The sequence below is a fragment of the Carcharhinus amblyrhynchos genome, chromosome 29, assembly GCF_965287045.1.
Source record: "Carcharhinus amblyrhynchos chromosome 29, sCarAmb.v2.hapA, whole genome shotgun sequence".
NCBI classification, from domain to species: domain Eukaryota; kingdom Metazoa; phylum Chordata; class Chondrichthyes; order Carcharhiniformes; family Carcharhinidae; genus Carcharhinus; species Carcharhinus amblyrhynchos.
Window position 1 is genome coordinate 5,554,564 of NC_137352.1, and position 18,546 is coordinate 5,573,109.

At 41.6% G+C, this 18,546-nt stretch overlaps 1 protein-coding gene across 3 annotated transcripts in view; it reads left to right on the forward strand.

Moving 5' to 3' along the window:
• kmt2a (lysine (K)-specific methyltransferase 2A) overlaps positions 1-18,546 on the forward strand; it is a 153,789-nt gene that overhangs the window by 106,183 nt on the left and 29,060 nt on the right. For all 3 annotated transcript variants that reach the window (XM_080214813.1, XM_080214814.1, XM_080214815.1), the window contains exons 20-26: positions 4,379-4,485; positions 6,480-6,617; positions 10,342-10,500; positions 10,818-10,935; positions 12,076-12,154; positions 14,883-15,043; positions 17,790-17,969. In XM_080214813.1, the coding sequence (XP_080070939.1) occupies positions 4,379-4,485; positions 6,480-6,617; positions 10,342-10,500; positions 10,818-10,935; positions 12,076-12,154; positions 14,883-15,043; positions 17,790-17,969 (942 nt within the window). The remainder of the gene's footprint in view (positions 1-4,378; positions 4,486-6,479; positions 6,618-10,341; positions 10,501-10,817; positions 10,936-12,075; positions 12,155-14,882; positions 15,044-17,789; positions 17,970-18,546) is intronic.

Consider the following 18,546-nt stretch of genomic DNA (forward strand, 5'->3'; position numbering starts at 1 on the left):
ATTTCTTGAAGGCAGAGCTGTGTCACATGATCTTATTGAAACATATAAGATTCTGAGGGGGCTTGATAGGGTGAACACCCAGAGGATGTTTCCTCTTGAGGGGGAGACAAACTAGGGGACATAGTTTAAAAGAGCACTTAGTGTGCGGAACTCTATTTCTCAAAGGTAGTGGAAGCTGAGTTTATTCAAGGCTGAGTTAGATAAATTTTTGTTAGGCAAGGTTGTCAAGAATTAAGGAGGAACAGGCGGGGAAGTGAAGCTGAGACCTCAAACAGATAAGCTGTGTTGGGACAGGCTTGAAAAGTCTACTCCTGTTTCTATGTTCTTATATTATCTTTTGCTAGATTGTCAACTAAAAGGCTGTGATTTTGGATTCATGAGATACAATGCTAATTTTTTTATAAGGCACAAAGGAATTTTTAAAACCTCCCCCCCCTTCAGTTTGGTAGCAAGAAGTGGCATTTATGGTCGAGTGGTGCCTCCACCCCAATTAAGTCCACGAAGGAAAGATATGTAGATGGTCTCCTCACTACGTTGCCAACTGAGGCCCTTCTGTGGGAAATTAACGTCCACTGTAGGATCTCATTCTGCCCCCATTAAAGTTTTTTTTTATCAGTCACAAGTAAGGCTTACATTAACACTACAATGAAGTTACTATGAAATTCCCTTTGTCACCATAGTCCGGTGCCTGTTTGGTCAGTGCACCTAACCAGCATGTCTTTTGGACTGTGGGAGGAAACCAGAGCACCCGGAGGAAATCCATGCAGATGTCGGGAGAATATGCAAACTCCACACAGACAGTGACCCAAACCAGGAATTGAACCTGGGTCCCTGGCGCTATGAAGCAGCAGTGCTAACCACCATGCCACCCACTGTGCTAACGTGCCGCCCATTGGCATTAACCCAACAGTGTGCTCATCATGTAGGATGCATGACAAACATACTTGTGCTTGTTGACTCCCAGGGATTCCCTCATTCAAAGGTACTCACTACCTGATTGAGAGACACAGCTTCAGGAGTGGGAGAGGCTGATAGCTATCTTGCTATTGACCCCACCCAGTCCACCTTCTCTCCTGTCACTTACTTGCTCACTGTCAGTCACCTGGGGCCTGGGATGCACTGACGATACTGAGCTTTGAGTGGGCTCCTTACCAGCAGCAGCTCCCACCCCCTCAGTGGCGTTGCCGTTCAGTAGAGCTGCCAGCCCCTGACTGATCAGCAGCTCTCAGCAAACAAGGCAGTTGCCCCCTGGGTCCTTGATCTTGGAGAAGTTCACCACTGTCTAGTTAAGTGTCAGTGGCACTTGATGCTGCCCTGACGCTGGGCTCTCACTGACTTTGCATTAAATACTGCCCATGTTGCGTAACTAAGACACTGTGGGCTATATCTGTAGTACATGCTAGTCATCTAGTGGTATAATATGGTATTGCATTTTTCAGATGGATCTGCAACTAGAAATAGAAACAGGAAAGGCTGGAAATACTGAGCAGATCTGCAGCATCTGTGAAGAAAAGTAGAGTTAATGTTTCAGTCCAATAAAGTTTTGCCAGAACTGTGAATGGAGATCTTGAAGATTGCACAATAGGACTAATTTCCTAATTTCTCAAATCGCAAGGTCCTGGGTGGAGCCTGATCTTTGAGCAGACATCAGAAATCCTGCAACAATCTCATAGCTTTGTGTCGTTGATTTCAATGGGCATACGTTTGTGTGAATTGTACCTATAATTTCCTAGTGCACATTTGCCGTGAGGCCTTAATTTGGGTACATGTGTTTGCAAAATCAGTCCTAATGTCTTCAGCATACTCACTTCCTAAGCAATGTTGAAAGAACAGCCAACATGGTCAGTAACATTAGCTACAGACAGAATCAAATTAAGCAGGTTATGACCAAGTCTCAGTTTGTTTCCGATTATAAAACCATTTGTACTTGTTGGAGTTTAGAAGAATGGGGGGAGATCTCATTGAGACGTATAAGATGATGAATGGGATGGATAGGATAGAGGTGGAGAGACTCTTCCCGCTCAAAAAAGACAGTAGGACTAGGGGGCACAGCCTCAAGATAAGGGTGGGGGGGGGGGGGGGGGGGCGGTTTAGAACGGAGTTGAGGAGGAACTTCTTCACTCAAAGGGTGGTGAATCTCTGGAATTCTCTGCCCGTTGAAGTGGTGGAGGCTGCCTCGCTAAATATTTTTAAGACGCGGGTTGATGGGTTTTTGATAAGAGAGGGGATTAAGGGTTATGGGGAGAGGGCGGGAAAGTGGAACTGAGCCACGACAGATCAGCCATGATCTTATTGAATGGCGGGGCAGGCTTGAAGGGCTAGATGGCCTACTCCTGCTCCTATTTCTTATGTTCTTATGTTCTTAAAGCTGCAAATAAGTTGTTCTGTTCATGCTAGTGTAACTAATCTGTTAATAGTAGATTGGTGAGATTATGACTGACCCAATTCAAATGACAAAATCACCTGTAATTTGTTTCCAAGTTTACACTGTGATGTATGAGGTTATTCTATTCCACATCTGCAGGAAAATATACTGTAGGCAGAAGTATAGCTAGTGTAAGTGCTGGAACCAGCACTGTTTTGAGTCTGGGAATAACCTTTGTCTCTACACTCGGCTTGGACGGTGTTTATGGATATTGAGCACATTGACATCATGTGGCTGCGCATCAATATTGATGAATAATGCGTGAAGTTTAACTGTAACTGTAAATCTTCTAAACAGCACAGCTTGGAGACAAATAATTTCTTTATTTGGAAATTCCCACCTGTTAATCCTGTCCAAATCATAGGGAAATATTAAACTTCATTCCGAAATAACTACCTTCCAGCAGCATTTCTTTCCTCTGATAGAAATACACAAAATTGCATTGTTTTGCATGTAAGTCATAAAACAGTGATGGGATTCTCTTTCTCTTCGCTCTCTATTTCTCAAACACCTACAAGAAGTTGCAGTTTGCTTGTGGCTTTGATCAATTCTGCTTGTGAATCCTTGTGCTTACTATTGCAGGAATTGATGTCTGTGGTGGGTGAGGCAGTTGGTCCAGTAGCCTTACAGCACAGAAGGAGACCATTCAGCCCATCATATCTCTGCTGGCTCTTTGAAAAAGCTATACAATTAGTCCCACTCGGCCTGTTCCTCCTTATAGCCCTGCAAACATGTTACTATTATGTTTGAAAGTTATTATTGAAACTGCTTCAACCATCCTTTCAGATGAGCTGCGTAAAACAAAACTCAAGTGCCCCCTGGTTCTTTTGGAGTTGCTCGTTCTATTGTCGTTCTCCTATGAGCTGGCCTTAACATCCTTCCTGAAGTCTGTTGTGTAGAATTGACTCCTGCTGGAAGCTAATCGGGGATTTATCATTCCCCAAACTAACCACTCATGCAGCCTTTTTCAGTGAGATCACCAACTTAATCCTAGCATGTTCCAAGAACCCACAGCAATGGAAACTGGATTAAACCCCTGCAGCTTTCACTCCAAATGAGTTTTGTCCCACCACACTGAACTGGATTCAGTTTTTGCATTCCAGAACAGAATGTACCAACACCCGTGCACACCGAACACCTATTCTCCCAGCAAAATGTGTTCAGTTATACCTCATGGAAGCACATTTATGATTAATTTCTGCAGAATACTGCAATACATCCAAACATAGGAATTAGGAGTAGGCCATTCAGCCCCTCAAGCCTGCTCTGCCATTTGATGTGATCATGGCTTATCTGGATGTGGCCTCTATTCCCGCTCCCCCCCCCCCCCCCCCATATCTTTTGGTTCCCTTGTCAATCAAGAATCTATCTGCCTCAGCCTTAAAAATATTAAATGACCCTACCTTCACAGCTCTGTGGGGAAGAGAAATTTTACAGACTAATGACTCCTTGAGAGAAGAAAGTTCTCCTCAAATTTTAAATGGGAGATCCCTTATCTTTAAACTGTGTCCCATCATTCTAGCGCGATCTTACTGGCTGTTCACACCACAATCCCGCTGCAGCAAGTTCAGAGAATTTGGCGCCTAGCCAAAATCTCCATTCAGTGCAGCAGGATGGGAAAATCCCTCCAGTGTGAATGGCTGTAACATTGCGGCCTTAGTCTCCTATAATCAGAAACATCTTTCCAGCATCTGTCAGGTCCATTCAGGATCTTGTATGTTTCAGTGAGCTCGCCTCTCATTCTTCTAAACTTCAGTGGGTACAGGCCCAACCTGTTGAATCTTTTCTTGTAAGGCAATCCCTTTATCCGAATGTTTTGCTCTGTTCAATTAGAACTGCTCAGTACTTAATGTGAAACTCTTGGAATTGTTAGTCAGAAACAGTAACTATTACTCATGAGCAATGCTACAAATGCAAATAACGGATTGACATCAATTTGTCTTTTTTTATAAGGCTCTGACAGAAGCCGAGAGGACAGTCCTGATATCGACCCTCCTCCTGATGTGGAAGACAACAGGCAGTGTGTGCTTTGCCTGAAATATGGAGATGACAACAGAAACGTGAGTATCTGTTTGTCATTTATCTCCAAAGCAGTCCTTAAAACACACTAGTTGTAAATGTTTTGCTATTAATTTTTGTGTGTGTGAAAAAACAGCAGCATTCTTTCAGTCAAGGCTTAAGAGCTTGTAACTGTGATTGATTTATTTGATGTTGTCTCACCTGTCTTTGTTATGGGAAGCGAACTAAAGTGTCACGTCTAAATGCAAGGTTCCATGTTTTGCAGGTATTGTTGGGACGAGCTCTGAGTTGATTCTCTAGTCATTCAATTTAAAGTCAGGAATTACTTACAATTTTTTTGTTAAAACTATTGTTTAGTTTGGAGTGTAAATTAAAACTGGTTAATTGGTATGTATGATTGTAAGTGCACAGTTCTAAAGCAGCTAACTGCTGCTCCATTCATTATTGCACCTTCCAACTGGATCCAGAAAGCAATCAGCCTTGTTTGCGGCATATAAGTTCCAGCTAATGACCAGCACTATTGTCATATCCACCACCATCAACATCATTAGGCTAGCATTCAACAGAAGCTCACTGGACCAGCTATGTCCAAATGGTGGCAACAAGGGTAGAAACTGGTCATTTTGTAGCATGTGGCTCACCACCTATACCATCAAGAGTTTCCCCACCATTAACAGGGCTGAAGTCATGAGGGTGAAACCCAACACTTGCTGTTCTCCTAGATGGATGAAGCCACAACAATACTTGAAGTTCAGTACCTTCCAAGACAAAGCGGTTTACTTGATGGGCATTTCTGAAACTGGATTTAATATTACTAGCATAATGTATGTACTAAAAGGTGCACTGCGCACTCGCCATTGACAATATTCCCTCTTTTGTGACCTCCACTACAAAGAATGACACCTCTAGATTCCCCTTTATCCTGATTGCATGTATGTTGCTGCATTGCCACTGGATCAGTATCTCATTTAACAACACCACGAGGACAATGGAAATTTGGGTCAGAAGTCTATTACCTCCACCTCCTCAGATTAGCTAGGTGCAGCCAATAAATGTGGCATCACCAGACTTGCCCAAATTGGGAGAACTAACAAAAAGAAAGGTAAAATAAAAAGTATTTATTTTCCTCCTTGAATAAAAGTAAGTTGGCAGGGTGTGTTCATAGAATCCCTACAGTGCAGAAGGAGGCTATTTGGCACATCAAATCTGCAACAACACGCTCTGACAGAACATTACCCGGGCCCTTTCCCCACACTTTATCCACAATAGTTAGCACTGTTGCCTCTCAGCACCAGGGACCTGAGTTTGATCCCTGGCTTGGGTCACTGTCTGTGTGGAGCTTGCATGTTCTCCCCGTGTCTGTGTGGGTTTCCTCCGGGTGCTTTGGTTTCCTCCCACAGTCTGAAAGACGTGCTGGTTAGGTGCATTGGCCTTGCTAAATTCTCCTTCAGTGCACCCAAACAGACGCTGGAGTGTGGCGACTAGAGGATTTGCATAGTAACTTCATTGCAGTGTTAATGTAAGTCGACTTGTGACACTAATATATAAACTTGAAACTATCCCCGTAACTCTATACATGTACCATGGATAATCCAGCTAACCTACACATCTGGGGATGCTAAGGGGCAAATTGGCACAGCCAATCCACATAACTTGCACATCTTTGGACTGTGGGAGGAAACCACTGCATTCAGAGGAAACCCATGCAGACACGGGGAGAATGTGCAAACTCTACAGAGGCAGTGACACAAGGCCAGAATTGAACCCGGATTCCTGGCGCTGTGAGGCTGCAGTGCTAACCACTGTGCCACCTACGAAATTGTTTTGCAAAATATTTGCAAAATCTTTTTTGCTGGATCCTGGAAGTTGTTCAGACTACCGTCTGTTTACAGACTTGCCAAAGCTAGCTGAAGAAAACAAGTTTTTTAGTACACCCATTAGCTGCTAACTATGGGGACATTAGCGTAGATTTCTGAATGATTTCATAGAATCTGTCTTAAAACCAGTTATTGATAGAATTGTTGGATCTTTCTAGGATGCTGGACGACTTCTGTACATTGGTCAGAATGAGTGGACACACATAAACTGTGCCTTGTGGTCAGCAGAAGTCTTTGAGGATGACGATGGCTCGTTGAAGAATGTGCACATGGCTGTAATCAGAGGAAAACAACTGGTAAGCAATTGGGGTTCGCAGTCCTAAACTGACCAAAAGTTATGGGGAGGCGATGACCTAGTGGTATTATTGCTAGATTACTCATCCAGAAACTCAGCTGGGGAGCCGGGTTCAAATCCTGCCACGGTAGATGATGGAATTTGAATTCAATAAAAAAAATCTGAAATTAAGAATCTACTGATGATCATGAAACCATTGTCGATTGTTGGAAAAACCCATCTGGCTCCCTTATGTCCTTTGGAGAAGGAAATCTGCTGTCCTTACCTGGTCTGGCCTACATGTGACTCCAGAGCCACCGCAACGTGCTTGACTCTCAACTGCCCTCCAGGAGCAACTAGGGATGGGCAATAAATGCTGCCCGGCCAGCGACGCTCATGTCCCATGGATGAATAAAAAAAAAACAGAAAAAGAGGTTTTTTTTCAGTACTGGGGTGGGAGTGTCTGCTCTGTTTCTGGATGAAGTACAGAGAATATACAAATAATCAGTATGTCTAACCTGATCAATAAGTGGCAGTGATGTATGAGTGGAGCCCATTCTATTGGTGAGAATTTCAAGGCATGAGGATGACCTCATTGAAACTTAGAACATTCCTACATGGTGTGACAGGGTGGATGTAAAGTAAAGTTTATTTGTTAGTCACAAGTAGGCTTACATCAACACTGCAGTGTTGCTGCAAAGTTAGTGAAAATTCCCTAGTTGCAACAATGTGGTGCCTGATCAGGAACATTGAGGGAGAACTTAGCATGGCCAATGCACCTAACTGTGGGAGGAACTGTTGGAGCCCCCAGAAGAAACCACACAGACACAGGGAGAACGTGCAGTCTGCATACTGACAGTGACCCAAGCTGGGAATCGAATCCAGGTCACTGGCGCTGTGAGACAGCAGTGCTAATCACTGTGCCATCGTGCTGTTTATGTAGGTAAGGTGAAAGCAAAAATAAAAGCAAAGTATCATGGATTCCAAAGCTGCAACAAAAACAGAAAATGCTGGAGAATCTCAGCAAGTCTGACAGCATCTGTGGGGAGAGAATAGAGCCAACATTTCGAGTCTAGATGACCTTTCGTCAGCTGAGAGCAAAGAGAATCAATAGAGATTTATACTATGAGGGTAAGGTGAGGTGCTTCCCCTGCCTGGTGAATGTATTGCGGAACAGTGGCAGAGTGGCATATTAGCTTCACAGCGCTAGGGACCTGAGTTCAGTTCTCAACTTGGGTCATTGTGGAGTCTGCATGTACTCCCCTGTTTATGTGGTTTTCCTTCGCATGTTTCAGTTTCCCCCCCCCACCATAGTTCAAAAGATATGCTAGTTAGGTGCAGTGACCATGCTAAATTCTCCCTCAGTGTACTGAACAGGTGCCAGAGTGTGGTGACTAGGGGATTTTTCAGTTACTTCATTGCAGTGTTATTGTAAGCCTACTTGTGACACTAATAAAATGAACTTAAAAACCAGAATAAGGAGGAGGTAATTTAAGACTCAGATGAGAAGGATTTTCTTCACATGGAGGTTGGTGAATCTTAGGGCTTCTCTTCCCCAGACAACTGTGAATCTCAATCAGTGGGCATATTCAAGACTGAAATCGATAGAATTCTGGAGACTAATGACATCAAGGGATACAGAGACCAGCTATGATCTGGCTGAATGGTGTAGCAGAATCGACAGGCTGAATGGCCCATTCCTGTTCCTATGTTGCTAATATTTTTCATACGTTTGCGTCTTATAATAAGCATTAAATTTGTTTTAAAATGATTTATTTTGCTATTTTTCAGTAGCTTTCCGTATTGATCGTTTGTGTAATCTGACACTGACATAATTATCACTATTATATCAATGGCGGAAATATGGAAGGAAACAAAAATAAGATTGTAAAATATAACCTGTACAGTGAAGTATAAATTACTACAGGGAATGAAATGGATGTTTTGTGTAAGGAATTTAGAGGTCATGTGTTAAGTGCCACATGAGAGACTTGGGAATATTGAAAATAACCTAGCTGCATTGATAGATACATGTACAGAGAGTAGTAAGGAGTGAGAATGGGTTAAATGGGTGTTTTGAGATTAAAATGTTGAGTGTAGTGTCCCAGAGGTGGATACTAGAACCTTACTTTTGATTCAGATAAATGCTGTGGATTTTGGTACACAAAGAATGATACAGAAATTTGCTGACGATACAATATTAGGGAGCATGTCAGGTTATAAATAAGAATGAAGGAGGATCTCAGCAGTTTAGCAGTTTGGAGAGATAGGGTTGAATGCAGAGAGACGTGAAGAAATGCATTCTGGGTTAATGAATAGTGAAAGAACAAATGCCCCACATGAAGGCTCTTAGAAAGGAACGTACAGTCCAAAGATGTGCGGGTAAGGTTGATTGGCCATGCTAAATTGTCCCTTAGTGTCCCAGGATGCATAGGTTAGAGGGATTAGCAGGGTAAATGTGTGGGGGTGCAGGGAGAGGGTCTGGGTGGGACTGTTGTCGGTGTGGACTCGAAGGGCCGAATGGCCTCCTTTTGCACTGTTGGGATTCTGTACAGGGGGAAACCTTGGGGGTGCAGATATGTAGATGTTTAAAGATGGGGCTGCAGTTTAAAAGACTGTAAAAAATGACATTCAGTTCTGGGTATTATTCATTTAATTTAAAACAAAAAAATGTTGTTGGATTCCTAAGTTGGTTACATCACAGTTTAAATATTATGCGTTGTTCCAGCTACCCCCTCCCCTCGAGAAGAATATTAGACAAGGAAAGGATCTATAAGCATGTTTCTGAAGTACAGGACTGAAAAGTTATAGGCCAAAATGTTACCACCGTTCACGCCAGCAGGATTTTCCCATTCTGCTCCAGTGAACGGAGATTTGGCTGGGTACTAATAGCAACATTCCAACTTACAGAAGGATAAAGAACGAAAGATGCTGTCCACCAGTTGATGATCAGTAGTAAGAGGAAATAGATTTAGAATTATTACTGAACTATAGATTCAGTAAAAAACGTATTTATTTAATATAATCAGACCAAATACTCCAGTTCTGGCATGTAACTCACTTTTACTCCTTGGTTAGATTCAATTCCAGAAAAAAATTCATTTCTGGAGAGAGCGTTTTGAAAGATATTGACCTGATGCTTCCGCCTAGTGTTACAACTGCAGGCTGTGGGAGCAGTTTGAAGTGAGGCAATAAAGAAGAGTATCATATTTCTGTCTCAAGTAGATTCTTTCTTAATGAGAATTGATAGCTATTAACTATGCTAGTAACAACACTGAACTTGTTAACTTCCAGTTAAGTCATCCATGTTCCCATGATTGAATTCCAGATAGTACTTCATTCTTGGATATGAATCATTCTTGACATAAACTTTCCCCACAAGAAACACTGTTGACGTGGAGCCGACACGCTCCATATCAACCCACCCTGCAGCAATAAACCATGTTGGGACTCATTAACGAGTGGTAAGGAAGACTTAAATCTTCCCCTGAAGCTGGCAGCTCCCGCAGTCCCAGCAGCACTAGGAATGTGTCAGTTGTGGTACTGGGACTACAGGTCCCCGGATGTGGGGAAGAAGTTAAAAGCAATATAACATTGTTACATAGGCGGAATTTGAATTAACCATACTCTGGTGTACTTTATCGTAACAAACTACCTAGGTAGGGTTGACTTTATAGAAATAAATAATGCAATCTAAGTTTCCTGTTTTATAGGTAATGGTTATTCATCCTGTATTTTTTTCCTAGCGCTGTGAATGTTGTCAGAAGGCTGGGGCTACAGTTGGCTGCTGTCTTACATCCTGTCAGAGCAACTATCACTTCATGTGCGCTCGGGCAAAGAACTGCGTTTTCTTGGATGACAAGAAGGTGTACTGCCAGCGGCACAAAGATTTAGTCAAAGGAGAGGTAGGTTCAAGAGATTGGAGCTATTTCTCAATTACTGTGACTAGCAACTAAAGTTCCCACTGGTAATTCAGGTTCAAAAGCTCGGTGCCACAAATTCAGAAGAAAATACAGTTGTCAACAAAACTGACCAAAGTGTCTCTGAAATATTGTTTTTCTTCACATACAGTAGGAAGCTACTCTGTTAAGTGATTAGTTTTCTAGTTACAAAATTTATAGTACAACTTTTCCAAATCCTCTTCATTAAATGGAGAAGTAAATGTTGAAGGGTTTGCAGGTTCTTAATCAGTCCTGATGCACCATGTAATGTTCTTTTACAGACTGTTGCTGAGGATGGGTTTGAGGTTTTACGAAGGGTTTTTGTCGACTTTGAGGACATCACTTTAAGAAGGAAGTTTCTGACAGGCCTTGAACCAGAGAGTATCCACATGATGATTGGTGAGTACAACAACAGCTTTTGTTTATATAACATCTTTAGTAGAGTTTAAAAAAATCCAACCATGCTTCACAGGAGTGATTATCGAACAAAATTTTACACAGTTCCACATGCAGAGATATTAAGACAGGTAATCAAAAATTTGATCAAGTGCGTAGGTTTTTAAGTGGGTAGAAAAGTTTATATGAGGAGACTTGATGGTGCAATGTCATGTGTTACTTATTCTCCAAGATTGCCCAGGTTGAAAAGAGAGCTCCTTGCAGTGGTCTTAGATTCTTCACAGGGCAGCACCGTGGACCTGGGTTCGATTCCCAGCTTGGGTCACTGCCTGTATGGAGTCTACAAATTCTCCCTAATCTGCATGGGTTTCCTCTGGGTGCACTGGTTTCCTCCCACAGTCTGAAAGATGAGCTGGTTAGGTGCATTGACCATATTAAATTCTCCCTCAGTGTACCCGAACAGGCGCCGGAGTGTGGCAACTATTTTCGCAGTAACTTTATGCAGTGTTAATGTAAGCATACTTGTGACACTAGTAAATAAAGCTTAAAAAAACTTTTAAAAAACTTTAAAATACTTAAACTTAATTGAATAACATTTGTAAATGTACAACAATTCACTCCCATTGCATTTCAAAATGAAGTTCACGCAGCTTTGATGAATCTCTATCTCCCACTGTGCAAGTTTACCCATGGCTTTTCCTATTGGTGGGCAGCGTTAATTGACTGGTGCATTCTAACAGGGTAAAAGTTTGTGCTTCCATGAGCCTCCTTCCACTGCTTGCAACATGTGAACTCCTGCAGTATATTTTAGGCCCTATCCTGCCTGGATTTGCAGGAACATACTGGAACATTCTCAACCTATGGCACCCTGCTTGTGGGCTTTGATCCTTCATGAGCATGGGTGGCTTGTACATGTTGGACTGAACGACCTGTTCCTATTCTGTACATTCTGCATAGTTACTACTTGGGAATTTCAGGTATTTACATACTCTTAATCTGCCTCATTTAGTTTTTTTACATTGGATTCAGTAATGTCTGGAATGCATCTGGGATTGAGTTCCTTCACTACGGTGTAATGACAATGTTTTCAGCTAAAATGTTTCTTCATAAAGGTGTTTTCTTTTAATATTGTTTTTAATCTAGGATCTATGACAATAGACTGTTTGGGGATACTCAATGATCTCTCTGACTGTGAAGCCAAGTTGTTTCCTATCGGCTATCAGTAAGTTTCCATTCTGTCGCTGTGAAAATGGTTGCATGTGATTGAGCAGACCGGAAATTGTGCTGTTTGCTATTGTTGATACTCCTGTTCCTGATTTCAGGATCAGTTCATTATTATAATTAAAAATTAGAAGTTCACAGCATTTGAAAATGGAGTCAGATTGATGTTTTATGTGGATATGTTGACCATTTTCTGTTCCTCTTTAAGATTTTTAATTTTATCTAATTTAACATCCCAATAACAAGACATAAACATTTGAACTGAGATTAATTCTATTAAACTTTAATTAGTGAGGCATAACATTTTTGCATTATTTATATTTCTTCATAAAATTAGGACATTTACCAGCTACGGATACAGTGTTACCAAGTGGGTGATCTTACAATGATTGGGAGGCAGTACATGCTGGAAGAGTGGGTCACAGTCAGTGCTAAGTGCTACTGCATTGTATCCCCAAGTCTCTGACGCACAGTCCCAATAGGGGTCTTAACCACTGAGCAATGTTGCCAAATTACCCTCAACTCTGCTTAATTCTGTAAGCCTTAGCTCTTCCTGTGGAATGTTCAGTCTGCCCTATAAAATCTGAGTTACGGTAGAATGGAAACATAGAAAATAGGAGCAGGAGTAGGCTATTCGGCCTTTTGAGTCTGCTCCACCATTCATTATGATCATGACTGATCATCCAACTCAATAGCCTGATCTTCCCTTCCCCCATATCCTTTGACCTCCTTCGCCCCAAGAGCTATATCTGACTCCTTAAAAATGTATGTTTTGGCCTCAGCTGCTTTCTGTGGTAGTGAATTCCACAGGCTTGCCCACTCTCTAGGTGAAGAAGTTTTTCTTCATCTCAAGCTGAAACGGTCTACCTCTTATCCTCAGACTGTGACCCCTGGTCCAGACACCCCCAACATCCGGAATGTTCTTCTTGCATCTATTCTGCCTAGTCCTGTTAGAATCTCCCTTTGAGATTCCCCTCTCATTTTTTTGACTCCAGTGAGTTTAATTCTCTCTCCTCATATGGCAGTTCCGGCAGTCTAAGTATCAGTCTGGTAGCAATTTAAATTTAACAATCCAGTTTGTTTTTTTTTATTCTTCTGTCTAGACCGGTATTTATTGCCTATCCTTAATTACCCTGAGAAGGTGGTGGTGAGCTGCCTTTTTAAATCGCTGCAGCCCTTGTATGTAGGTACACTCATAGTGCTATTAGAAAAGGAGTTCAAGTATTTTGATGCAGCAATATGAAGGTACAGTGATAAAATTCCAATTAAGGATGGTGTGTGGCTTAGAGAGGTACTTGCAGGTGATGATTTTCCCATGCATCTGCTGATCTTGTCCTTCTAGGTGATAGAGAGATTTGGAAGCTATTGTTGAAGGAGCCTTGGTGAATGCTACAGTGCATCTATATAGAGTAGACACTGCTGCCATTGTGTGTTGGTGGTGGGGGGATTGAAAGTTTAAGTTGACAGATAGGGTACTGATCAAGTAGACTGCTTTGTCCTGGCTGTTGTTGACCTCCTTGAGGAGTTACACTCATCCAGCAAAGTGGAGAGTGTTCCATCACATCCCCAATTTGTGTCTTGTAGATGGTAGACAGGTTTTGGGGAGTCAGGAGGTGAATTACCTGCTGCAAAATTTCCAGTCTCTTGTAGCCATTGTATTTATTATCGCTGGTCTGGTTCAGATTCTGGATAATGGTAACCCCCAGGATATGGATAGTGCGGGAATCAGCGATGGTAATGTCATTGAAGTCATGGAGAGATGGTTAGATTCTCTCTCACTGGAGGTGGCATTTGTGTGCCTCTAAATGGTGTAAATGTTACTTGCTGCTTATCAGTCCAAGCTTGAATGTTGTCCAGATCCTGCTACATGTGGGCATGGACTTCTTCAGTACATGAGGATTTATGAAAGATGCTGACCATCATTATCGAACATCCCTCACTTTTGGCTTGTGATGGAAGGAAGGTCATTTATGAAGCAGCTGAAGGACGCAACTTTGAGGAACTCCTGCAGTAATATCTCAGGACTGAGATGATTGATCACTGACAACCACAGCCACCTTCCTTCGTGCTAGGTATGACTCCAACCAGTGGAAAGTTTCCCTCCCTAATTTCCACTGACTCCAGTTTTCCTGAGGTGCCTTGATGTCACATTCGGTCAGGTGCTTCCTTGATGTTAAGGACAGTCATTGACACTTCACCTCTGGAATTCAACTTTTTATTTCCATGTTTCAACCAAAGCTGTAATGAGCTCAGGAGCTTAATGGACTGATGGAACCCACACTGAGTATTGATGAGCAGGTTATTGCTGTGTAAGTGCCGCTTGATGGCATTGTCAAAAACACCTTCCATCACTTTTCTGATTATTAGGAGGAAGCTGATGTGGTGGTAATTGGACAGATTGGATTTGTCCTGCTTTTTATGGACATTGGCATTATTCTAATTTGTATTAAGAAATTTTGAAGTAAGAGGTGTAGAAGCCAAACTTTCTGCAATTAATCACAACTACTTGTTTAACCTCCAGCCCCTTTCAACCTATGTGGTGTCCTGCAGGATGGGCTTTGACCCTTCACCTCAATTTCTGCATTAATTAATGCGTTCAACTACTGGTTGTAAAAATCTAAAATTGTTAGCTTCTATTTTGGTGATCTGCTAACACTGATCTGGGCTGATACTACATTGTTTCACAGGTATTTCTGCTAATTTGTGTGTCACGTTATGTAAATTGACAGGTGCTCAAGGGTGTACTGGAGCACAACTGACGCTAGGAAGCGATGTGTGTACACGTGCAAGATCTTGGAACATCGACCGCCTCCCGTGGAAGCAGAAGAAAACAGCACTTTAGAACACAGTGAAAACAAGACCATAGCACATAGTCCGAACAGTCCAGCAGGTACGCAAACAGGTGCAGGACATTCTCCCTGAAACATTCCTAAACTTACATAAGAGAATAAGTAAATTGCTACTTAAGTCCTGCTCCTGGACGACTAAAAGATTAATTGTTGTAAGTGCTGCTAGTTTTTTTGGATGAGCTTTTAAACCAAGGAATGCCCAGCTAGTCATAAATTTAAAAACTTGTTGATCTAACACCATTGTGCAGTAGGGTTTGACAATGATTTCTGCTTGCTTGCTCTTTGTAGACTATCAACTACATAAAACCTCCTCTCAGTGATGAACTAATTCATGTTTTAAATTTGCTTTTTATATCTGTGAAGTAGTTAACACCATGGATGTGAAAATGGCAACAACTTCAAAAATCTTAATGCAAGCTTAAAGTTAGCATTGCCGATTAAAGTGAAAGGCTTCAGTTTGTTTGTGTCTGCTTTTAAGCAATACATGGGGAGAAGGAAGGAAGGATATCCATGTTCTTGGTTGCCAATTGTAGTAAAAGCTCAGCAAACCCATTGCACAATGTGAAATATCACTTGCAGTAACCTTCCAAACTAATTTACTGAAGAGTGAGATCCAATGTACTATCCTGTGGAGCAGTAGGCGTAAGTATTTTGTATTTATGATTCTTGATTTAGCTACAGAAATCCTGAGGAGAGAGTGAGGGAGGAAGAACGAGAATAAAATAGCAATCATGTTAGACTAATTTGCAATGCAGCTTGGTTGTTTGACACAGTAGTTACTGATCAGATTGCATGTCTGACTCACCAAAGGTAATGGTTAGCACAAAGAGATCCAAGTCTAGAAAATTATGCTGTGTAATATTATCGTACAATATTCATGTCAGGTTATTTGTGTGCTTTTTTAATTAAGGTGTTAAGCGGTTTGTTTTAGAGAGGAATAACTGGGGAGAAACCTAAATGTCTTAAGTGAACTCCTTAATTATCTGTTTAAAAAAAAATTGCATGGACAGGAGCAGTATGCAATTAAGGAAAACAAGGGCATCGTCTTTACCAAGCCTTAAGAGTCTAGACAAATTTTTGGAAACAACAAATCTGTTTGTTCTGGGGTAGACATGAAAGCAGAGTTGAGGCTTTAATCAGATCAGCCAATATCTTATCAAATGGCAGAGCAGGTTAGAGGGGCCAAATGATGCTTGCTACCCCTGAAATGCACTGCTTTCAGAATGTTCACTTTCTTGTCTATTTTTGTATCCATTGAATTTATTTTGAATAATTAAAGAAAGATGTAGAGTTGGTTTATTCTTGTTGAAATTCTCTCGTACTTCAAGCATGCCTCAGAATTGTGGAAGAGTATGACTTTCATCAACATTTAAAAAGCAGGGAGCGAGGAATCATAGTGTATTCTTCCAAGGCTCACCAGTGTGGGTAAATAAAAAGTGCAGCTTGTCACTTGCATTGTCATTGATGATGCCTAAGATGGTATACTAAATTTAAAGAATTTTTTTTAGGTGTAAAAACAGAGGCAGTAAAGGTGTTGGGAAGAATTTACCATCTTCTGTACTCTGAGCTGCAAAATTCCGAAGGGGCGCTCTTACCAAAAAAATTTGAAGAATGAGTGTGAAAATGGGAGAGTTTCATACCTGTTTTTTCAGCGAGGCCACAAATAAAATCTTATGGCACTTAGTCCAGATTTGATGTGTGATCTGATTCCCACCAGTAGAGGCCGGCTCAGTCTGGTCAGGTCACCCCCACCTAGTCCATTGCCGAGGCTGATCACACCGGAAATCTGGGACCAATAAGATCGTGAGAGGCAAGAAACCTGGAGCAAACCTGATTTTTCTTCTGTCACGCAATCTTACCAGCTCGCTACACCAATTGACTGGCGTGATGAGCTGGTAAGATTGCTCCCCCAGTGTTTGGATAGTCCCAATGTATTCACCTTGGTTCTGCAGAGCCTGCAATCTCCTTGGTCTGTTATCATTTAGTACATGGCGAAGAATAGCTCATCATAGCTGGAGATCCAGAGAGTGAATGCATATCACCAGCCCAATTTTTGGAATTTTGCTGGAAATGGCAACTAGAACCTGCTGGTGCAATAACATTTTCGTAGATTGGTACTGTGGGCATTTCAGTGCACTACCCACTGTTTATGTTCAAGATTATGAATTAGGAGCAGAAGCAGGCCATTCAGCCCCTTAAGTCTGCTGCGCCATTTAATAAGATCATGGCTGATATGTTTGTGTTGCAAATTCCACATTCCCATCAGCCCCGATAATCTTTGATTCCCTTACCTATCTACCTCTGCTTTAAAAATGTTCACTGATCCTGTGTCCACTGCATTCTGAAGCAGTGAGGCCCAAAGTCACACAATCTTCTTTGAGAGAAAAAAATTCTCCTCTCTGTCCTAAAGGATGACTCCTAATTTAAAAACAGTACCCCCTATTTCTGGACTTGCCCTCAAGAGGAAACATCCCTTCCATGTCCATCTTGTCAAGACTATACAGGATCTTGCATATATATGATCAAAGGAGAACTGCATCTTTTTACTGCACATCTGAAAAGGTTGAAGTTGTAATGAGACAGCTTTAAACTTTGATGCTTTCCTTAACACCCAAGCACCCTTCCTCTGTCAAACTGCACATCCAAGGGAGCAGAGCTCATTGGATAGCTCTTTCAAAGAGCCAGAATGGTCATGATGGACCAAATGGTCCTCCTTTTGCTGTATCATTTTATGGGACATCTCATATTGAGGAAATGCTCATGAGAAATTTGTCTTTTCTTTGATAGAAATTGACACAGCAGAGAGTCAAAATACAAGCACCTCGGAAGTAGCGGACCACCATCCATCCTGTCACACACCTGGGCCAATACCCCCGCGATTGCAGTCAGGAAGTAGGATTCAAGTATCCAATTTTTCTCCATCTCGACGATCCCCAAGCACTGGATCAAGACCCCTTCCATCACCAGGTAATAGAGCTGACACATGGGGTGGAATTTAAGGCACTGAGTTGTTCAAAACTCCATTGACTTCAGTGGGGCAGGAAGATCCCACGGTTTGAGGGGCTGTAAAATTCCACCCACTGTTGATATTATAATTTATTTATTAACATTTTAAGGTAATCGATGGAAGAGGCCAATAAAGAGATAAATGTTTGCAGTTTCAAGTGTTTTTAAGGCCATGAAATTCTGCTGTGAGGGAATAATGGCTCATATTTAACAAGGTTGTATGAATCCATTTACAACAGATGCATCAACCAGTTTATCATAAAGCAGCTACCAACTTTAGCAGTGGAAGCATTTCATACAAATACATTGTGTTTATTGATATCCTACAGTATGATTGTAAACTTGTTTTTTTACTTTGCTGATACTTGTACAAACGATTTATAGAAAGGTCAGCTTGTGGGTTTATTGAAAGGAATTTGTTGCAGATTTCAGATGTTGGTGTGGAAATTCGTTGAAGTCTACTTTTGGCCGCATGACACTTTTTTTTAACATTCACGTTTTAATTTCTCTCTGTATTCGGAATCATTTAATGAATTCT